General features: G+C 52.7%; 1 protein-coding gene across 3 annotated transcripts in view; it reads right to left on the bottom strand.

The window, feature by feature from the left end:
- Positions 1 to 8,347, bottom strand: part of SLC2A9 (solute carrier family 2 member 9) — a 229,987-nt gene that overhangs the window by 214,428 nt on the left and 7,212 nt on the right. For 2 of the 3 annotated variants that reach the window (XM_032254204.1, XM_032254205.1), the window contains exons 2-3: positions 6,733 to 6,838; positions 208 to 306 (exon numbers count right to left, since the gene is read on the bottom strand). In XM_032254204.1, coding sequence (XP_032110095.1) covers positions 208 to 306; positions 6,733 to 6,795 — 162 coding nt within the window. In that variant the 5' untranslated portion in view covers positions 6,796 to 6,838. Of the gene's footprint in view, positions 1 to 207; positions 307 to 2,484; positions 2,701 to 6,732; positions 6,839 to 8,347 lie in introns of those variants that run through there. The other variant, XM_032254206.1, reaches the window with a different exon arrangement.

The raw sequence follows: 8,347 nt of genomic DNA on the forward strand, positions 1-8,347 counted from the left end.
AACTGGCATGCCCCCCGCCCCCGGCCCCCGTGTCATCACTGTCTGTTTCTGTGTCTCCCCTCCCCCCCGAGCGGGGGCTGGTCCCTGTCCCCGCGGTGTCTCGCGCCGCGAGCGCTGCAGGAGGGGGCGCTGGGGCCCAGGGCCCGTGCGCACCCGAAGGTTTCCGCGGGGCCGCAGCGCCCTCTGCCGGGCTTGCCGCGCACTCACCGGGGTGGGGGCATTCACCACCGACAGGTTGTAGCCGTAGAGGAAGGAGGAGCCGAAGGCGCCGGCGAGGGAGGCCACGAGGAGCGAGCAGGACCAGTCCTGGGGGAGAGGAAAGCGCGTCAGAGGCGGCACCGGGCGAGCTGCCAGGGCAGAGGGACGGCCTGGGAAGGCCTCCCCTCCTCAGCTGGGGCAGGCCTTCCCGGGGAGAAGTCATTGTCCTTGGCCGGGCTAGAGACGGAGGGAAAGGACGCTAGTTGGGGACCTGCGGACAGGGCTCTCGTTCCGGTCCGCGTGCGCAGGCCGGGAGTCCTTGGGTCCAGCGGCCACGCCCTTGCCTTCCTCCCAGGTTCAGTGAGGATCCCCGAAACGCAGACCTAACGTTTTCAGCAGGTGCTCTGAGCAGTTCCACAGGATCGTTTTAGCTGAATTTGGTGAGTGTCTGACCTGGACAGAAAAAAGCAAAGCCAGACTCCAAGCACTGTCAGCCAGGCGCGATTCTAAGCACTTTCTGCACACTGCCTCTGAGTCCTGTGCTGAGATCCGTGCTGTTTTATCCTGTATTACAGACGAGGAAAGAGGGGCCTGAAACCGTGGCCGGTGGTATCTGGGTTGGGGACTGGAGTCCAGGTGGCCTGGCTGCAGTGCCCCTGTAGTCACCACTGCACTGCACCGCCTGTCCCCTGCTGACTCGTCACCTGAGTGCGGTGTCCAGGGGCCTGAGGCTGCCGACAGCCACACAGATGTGCGCGCATGCACATAATTCCAGGCTGAGGCATCAATCTACAGGGGCTGGTCCAAGCCTGGGGACAAGGACCTGCAAACAGATGCAAGGTTTGGCACAGAGAACAGGGCGTCGGCCCTGGCGTTGTCCTGCCCATCTAAGGATGGCCACCACCAGAACAGGGCCACAGGACAGAAACCCCTGAGCCCCTGGCAAAGGCTGACCAGCTGGCATGAGCCAGGGCAGGAGGGACGGCCATCCTTAGCCGGGCAGGAAATATGGGTCAAGTGGACGGGGACCAGGTGCTCCAGCAGGCACTTTCTTTGCCATCATCTGACAAATTTGTGAATGTGTTGTCTGTTTTGCAGAGGCCAGGCCCTGACAAAGCTGTGGGCATGCAGCAGTGAACAAGACAGACAGGTCCATGGTTCAGGAACCTGAATCAGTCAAATCCCATCTGCAAGGGACACGGGTCTCTGATAGCCAGCTCCCTGCTCTGCCCATCTCATGTGTCTCCTCTAGTGCCACCAGCCATGAGATAGAGCGTTGGGGCTTTGAGTCAAGTGATATCAGCTTTACCTCCAGGGACGGCCCCACCACTCAGCTGTAGGAGCCTGAGCAAGTGACTTGCTTTTCTGAGGCTCAGCTTGCCCACCTGTGAAATGGGATCTCAACAGCAGCACTGGACGCGTATGTTGTTGAGGAGCCTGCTGCAGAGGAGGTGCTTGGTAGAGGCTGCTGATCACATAGAGGGGTGAGAGGGAGCGTTTGTCAGCCTTGGGGATGGGTGCTGCCAAGTGAAATATGGGACCAGAGTATTTTTCTGCTGTAAGAGGAGCTTGAGCTGAATGGGGATCCCCAATGGAACAGAATCACATTTCAGACAAAACACCTGTTCTCCATCACCCTTTCTCTTTAAACCTGTGCTCTGAGTCTCGGCACAGATTCCGCCTCTTCTGAGTGCCTGGGCCGCACTGGGCATTGTTTCTGTGCACTGTGCCTTTTTTGCTCCCAGCCCTGATGACCTTAGAGGACACAGACTCCTCCCTCATCTGCACCCCATGGATTGGGAGCACTGGGTGTGAAGACCCTGCCAGAGGCTGGTGAAGGGCAGGTGGGGGGCGTCTCCTCCTGCCTCAGCTGTGCTCCCCAGAGTCCCCTGCCCGTGTGGCCCACCTGTGCCCTCCACCTGCTCCCCACTCACTGCAGGGGCAGAGGGTGCCCACTGACCATGGTGCCGCTGCCTGTGCCATGCCCTGGGGAGGGTAAGAAGAGGGGCACCACTGTGCAGGTTCGGGACAGGGCAGTGTTCCACCATGGCCTCGTTTCATGTACACACCCAGCCTACCAGATATACTGTCAGCTGGGGCCTGGAGAGCGTATGCCAAAGTCACACAGCTGGGGAAGTGCCACTCAAACTGGGCCCTCCCTGCCTCAAAGCCCCAGACCTCCCAGCCACATGCTGCCAGGCTGGGGTTGAGTGCTGTCGCACGGCTGCCACCCCCGCCTGCCCTCCCCTAGCCCTCCAGCCATGCAGAGCCGGTGTCCGTATTTACCTTTCTTCTCCTCCCACCTGGCACCCCGCTCCTCAGGTGGTCACACTCTGGCAGCGCCCTCCCTGGCCCTGGAGTCCCAGCATGGCTGGTGTCGTCTGTGAGGGAAACTAGGCCCAGTTCCTTGGAATTCATGTTTTGTTTCCTTGGCACGGGTCTTGGTGACCCAGCTGATAGCTCGGCCCAGGGACCCCGGACTCTGCCAAGACATCTCCGTGAATAAGGAGGCAGAGTCCACAGGAAGAAGGGCGGGAGTTTCCGACAGGAAGTGTGGCAAGTTGATCATGCCTGAACAGGAAATGGGGCAACATTTTTTTCCCTGCTCCTAAGTTGTTAACAGCAACGAAAGAGTCCAAAAGGGGAAGTCTGTCCTCTCCTGGATCACCACCAGGGGGCGGATTTTTTTTTTCTCAACATCTTTTTATTTTTCTCTCTTAACAAGGCCTGGAGCAGGGTGACTGCCCTTATCCTAGGTTACCTCCCTAATGCTTGGGACAGAATGGGGAGGTGGCTGATGTTGATTCAGAAGCCTGGGTAGGGCTGTACCCCTGACTCCTCCACTTTTTAACTGTGTGTCCTCAGGCAGGTCACTTTGTTCTCTGAGCTGCCACTTCTACCACTGCAAAATGGAAGATTGACCCCACTCTGATTGTCCTGCAGAATTATTCGGAACCTCAAATAGAAAACACTCAGCCCCAAGCGGCATGCTGGAAATGAGCGCAGGCTATCCCACAGCCTAGAACAAAGGCAAGGGCTGTGGGTTTGCAAGAAAAAGAATTCGCCTCTTGGTGTCATTACTCTCTCCTGCTCATTCACCATTGTCTGAGGGGACACGTCCTGTGTGCCAGCCCCAGGCTGGCTCCAGGGCCGCACTGAGAAGGCACCAGGGCGTTGTGAGAACCAATTCATTGCATGGCCACGCTGCCTCAGATATCAGAGAAGCACCTTCACTTTTGGCTAGGACAGTTTGCTCCCAGAATCAGAGAGCGGAGCAGAGGCTGGGCCAGAGCCAGGGACAGGCTTGGGGAATGTAGGATGCCCAGGAGGCAAGGTAGGGTTCAGTCTACAAAACAGAGACTGAGAAGCCAGCAAAGGAGGTTTAGTTAAAAGCACACACTAAAGTAAAAGGTGTGGAGTACGGCAGACATGCCGGGAGCCTGGAATGTGAAATGCACCCTGAAACATCCATCCTGGACATGCGCGGTGGTGGGAATGTGGCCGCTCAAGGCAAGTGGGGAACCAAGATGTCCCAAAAGGAAAACCACCCCTCAGGAGTTAGGCTGGGGTGTATTGAGCGCATCCGTTATTCAGTGCAGTTGTCCTTCTGCATATTGATGAGTCAGGCACGTCCCTGGGAGAAGTGGCTATTACTTGAACTGGATTTCAGCCATGCAGCCTGGTTTCCTCACTGAGTGGTGGGCCTAGAATGGCATTCTGATGTGCAAATCCTCGATTATAACATGACCTGAAACAGTGGAGGATTTCCCAGGACAGCATGAGGGAGGCACCACACCAATCTCAGCTGACCCCCTGGAAGAGGCGGCTTCTGAGCAGAACGAGAAGGATATGGGGTGAGAGGGCAAGGAACCAGGGCCTGCAGGCACAGATGCCTGCTGTGTGGGGGAGCGACCCTGTCAGTGGGGCATGTTTGGTGCCTGAAGTGCAGGACGTGGGCAGAGGAGGGGCAGGGGCAGCCCCATCCCTGGGCATGGAGGGCCCGTCCGCCCCTGTGCCATCCTGATGGGGACTGCATTTTCATCATCTCATTTCCTCCTCCTCATCCCATTGCTGTGACTCCCTTCTCTGCACCCTCCCTGTTTCCTCATCTGTAACAGCAGGGACCTCCCCAGATTTTGCTAAAGCTCAAATTGGATCAGGTGACCCCTCATCTCGTTAAAAATTGTTTCATAGTTCTCTGTTGGGATTGAAAACTCAAAAGGTGCCAGAAATTAGGCAGTCAATGCAAATATGTAACTACAGCTGGATAGAAAGTAAGAGGGAGGATGGGTCCCTCCCGAACATAGTGGCAGGTTAACCGGGGCTTCCGGTAGCCAAAGCACCTGCCTCACCTTCAGCTCATGCTACACGTGCACAGAGCTTTCCCAAGTGCGTTCACATTCATGATATCATCCAGTCCTCAGAGGAGCCATCAGACCTACATTTCGGGGCAACGGCTGAAGTTCAGGGGGAGCAGAGAGGAGCCTGCCTCCAAAGCTAGGGCCGGTTTCCCATTCCACACGGCCAGCAGCCCTGAGCTCCAGGCAACTGCAAAGGAAGCGACTCTTATCACAGATGAAGTCATAAGACAAACATCCCTGGGTGTTTGGGGCTGGGGCACATTCCGCCTGCTCTGACACTCACTGGTTTCTTCGCCTACTCATCCCTTGCCTGTCTTTATGGAGCTCCTACTCATTCAGGTCCTCCTGGCCTTGCTCAGGCCCTCCCAGAAGACTCCCCTGAACTGTGCTCACCCTTCAGCACTCAGCTGCCTCGCCACATCCTCCCAGCAGCCTCCCTGATCTCACACTGTCTCTGTGCTCTACGTGCTTCTGCTCACATGTGCCTTCCCCTATGCACAGGAGCTCACTGCGGGCAGGGACGGTGTGCATCTCAGTGGGCTGATTGCATTCCCCCAGATTCGCGACATGTTGAAGTCCTCACCCGCAGTATCTTACAGTGTGGCTGTGTTTGGAGATAGGGTTTTTGAAGAGGTAATAAGATTAAATGAGATCATATGCATGAAGCCGTAATTCAGTATGCCTGGTATCCTTATAAGAAGAGGAGATGAGGGGACACAGATGCACACAGAGGGATGACCACGTGAGGATGCAGGGAGAAGGCATGCAGGGAAAATGTCAGCAGCCAAGAAGGGAGGCTTCGGAAGGAACTAACCTGCTGACACTTTGAGCTTGGACTTCTGGCTTCCAAGACTGTGAGACAATACGTTTCTGTTGTTTAGGCTGCCCGGCCCGTGGGACATTGTCCCGGCAGCCCCAGGAAACTCACAGTATTCTATGCCTCTTTGTATTCCTAGCCTTCCTCCAGCCTGGCTCAGGGACGGGGTCCAGTAGCTAGGCATCACTTCTGGAACTGACCTGAAACTGTCCTCCAGATGATTTCCTAAGGCTAGAAAGTTGTCTTGGACAAGGTGGAAATTTTCTAGCAGGGAAGAGTTGGAAAAGAAGGGACATTTTCTATTGAATGTCATTTAAGCAGAATGTTTGAAATGACTACATCCCTTCCTCATTACACCAAATACCAAGACAGTTGATCCTTGACTCACCCAGTGTAAGCACCAAGAAAAGATATAGTGTCTACTTAGTGGGAATTGCTCTCTGTTGACATGATCCTTGTGTGGGGTCCTGGGTGATCTCAAGCAGGTGACTACACCCTTATCCTGCATTTTGCACCTCTGTGGAGATGATGTTCAGCTTGCCAATTTCACACTCTCGGTAACTTGCTAAATGGACTTGTGTTGATCTCTGTCACCAAATACAGGTGTGTTACAAATATAAATACATCTTCCCTGGAGTTGCTGTAGCTTCCACACTCTTCACAGGAGACGAGGCACAGATGGTTCAAGGTTTAAGACCAGCTCAAACCTGTGCTAGCCTCATAGCCTTGGATAAGTGGCTTCAGCTCTTTCTGACCCTCAGTTCTTTGCCTATAAAATGGGGCTAGTGATGCCTTCACCATGGTTTGATCCAGAGAGACCCATGTAAAGAGTTTCTTTTTAAATGGGAGCCCTATGTAAAGGTCCAGCACAGAGTAGGCACTCTCTGGCTGTGGGTTCTTAAATCAGGTTTAAAGAGAGGGCCTGATGCATCCCAAGAAGGAAGAAAGTCATTCTATTAAGAACTGCTGAGGAATTCCTGGAGGAAGGGGCAGGTGGACTAAGCCTTGTGATGGATTAGGGGGTGGGTTTTAGTGTATCTTTAAGGATGATGACATAATCATTGCCAACATCAATGTCCCTTGTTGAGAAATGATTTTTGTAATGGAGGCGTTTGCCCCAAGCCCAGAAAGTCACCAGCAGATCACGACTGTCCATTTCACTCTTCTAAGGCTCACCCCATACACTCTACAATCCCCATGGCCCCTTCCTATAGAACTTGACCTTTAGCTGCTGCTCAATCTTTTCTCTGCCCAGCTTCACCTTAACAGCCTCCCCCTGACCCAGGGGAAGGGACAACTACACCATGGGTGACCAGAATAGTCATCTAAGGGAGAGAGAAAAAAAAGAGGACTAACCAATTTCTTTTTCGCTGAATCACTTTCCTTGTCTTCTCCTCGGTCCTTTTCATGGAGCTTCATGGTTCACTTTTCAGGTTTTTAACTTTTGTTGTTGTTATTGTTTCTGAGAAAGAGAAAAAGAAAGAAGCCACTAGACATTGGACAGCTGCTGTCTCACATGTGCAAGTCAGGGGAGGTGGCTTGGAGCAGCCTTCGAAAGGTTTGCTGTGAGGGGCTCTGGCTGGGATGCCAGGATGGGACACTCAGCATCCTTGATTGAACCCCAGGTACCCCGGAGACCTGGGTACCTCCCTGCTCTCCTCTGGCCTCAGTTTCTCTATTTTTTTTAAGTGTAGGGCTTTCCACACTTGCCTTGTTGCTTATTAAATACAGGCTGCTTTCTGGAATATTTTCATTCAGATGGTAATTCTTATGATGAGGCATGTTTTGAAAACACTAGGCTGGCTGTCTCCAAGATGTAAAAATAAAATCAGTGCAAATTAAAACAAAGTGCCAATCTCACCTGTCAAATTGGAAACAGTTACGAAAATCATGCCCTGAATCACTGGCATGACAGAAGTAGAAAATTGCATAGCTTTTCTGGAGTTTGGAAATATGTTTCTAGAATCATAAAAATATTTCTTCCCGGCCGGGAGCGGTGGCTCAAGCCTGTAATCCCAGCACTTTGGGAGGCCGAGGCGGGTGGATCATGAGGTCAAGAGATCGAGACCATCCTGGTCAACACGGTGAAACCCCGTCTCTACTAAAAATACAAAAAATTAGCTGGGCATGGTGGTGCGTGCCTGTAATCCCAGCTACTCAGGAGGCTGAGGCAGGAGAATTGCCTGAACCCAGGAGGCGGAGGTTGCGGTGAGCCGAGATCGCGCCATTGCACTCCAGCCTGGGTAACAAGAGCAAAACTCCATCCCAAAAAAAAAAAAAAAAAAAAAATTTCTTCCCTTTGGCTCAACCACTATACTTATAAAAATGAATTCTAAAGCAGGACCGAAAATGTGCACAAAGATTTAAGGTCAAGATGTTCACTGCAGCATTTTCCACATCAGAAAAATGATATTTGTAACAGGATAAAATATCTAGCAGAAAAATGTGGATACATTGCAGTACATCCATATGACGGAATCTTATAAAGTTCTTAAAAATTATGTTATAGGAGAACATTTGATGCAGGGGGAAATGCTCATAATAAATTCTTACTTGACCAGAAAAAGGAAGATATATAAACAAACATTATTCAACATTAAAAATAGATGCAATTGCCAGGCGTGGTGGCTCCCAGCTGTAATGCCAGCACTTTGGGAGGCCAAGGCAGGTGGATTGTCTGAGCTCAGGAGTTCAAGACCAGCCTGGGCAACACGGTGAAACCCCGTCTCTATTAAAATACAAAAAATTAGCCTGGCATGGTGGCATATGCCTGTAATCCCAGCTACTCGGGAGGCTGAGACAGGAGAGTCACTTAAACCTGGGAGGTGGAGGTTGCAGTCAGCCAAGATCACATCATTGCATTCCAGTCTGGGCGACAGAGTGAAACTCCTTTAAAAAAAAAAAAATGCTGGGTGCGGTGGCTCACACCTGTAATCCCAACACTTTGGGAGGCCGAGGCTGGTGGATCACC

The sequence above is a fragment of the Sapajus apella genome, unplaced genomic scaffold (genome assembly GCF_009761245.1).
Source record: "Sapajus apella isolate SASKATOON/1434 unplaced genomic scaffold, GSC_monkey_1.0 scaffold85, whole genome shotgun sequence".
Taxonomy (NCBI): domain Eukaryota; kingdom Metazoa; phylum Chordata; class Mammalia; order Primates; family Cebidae; genus Sapajus; species Sapajus apella.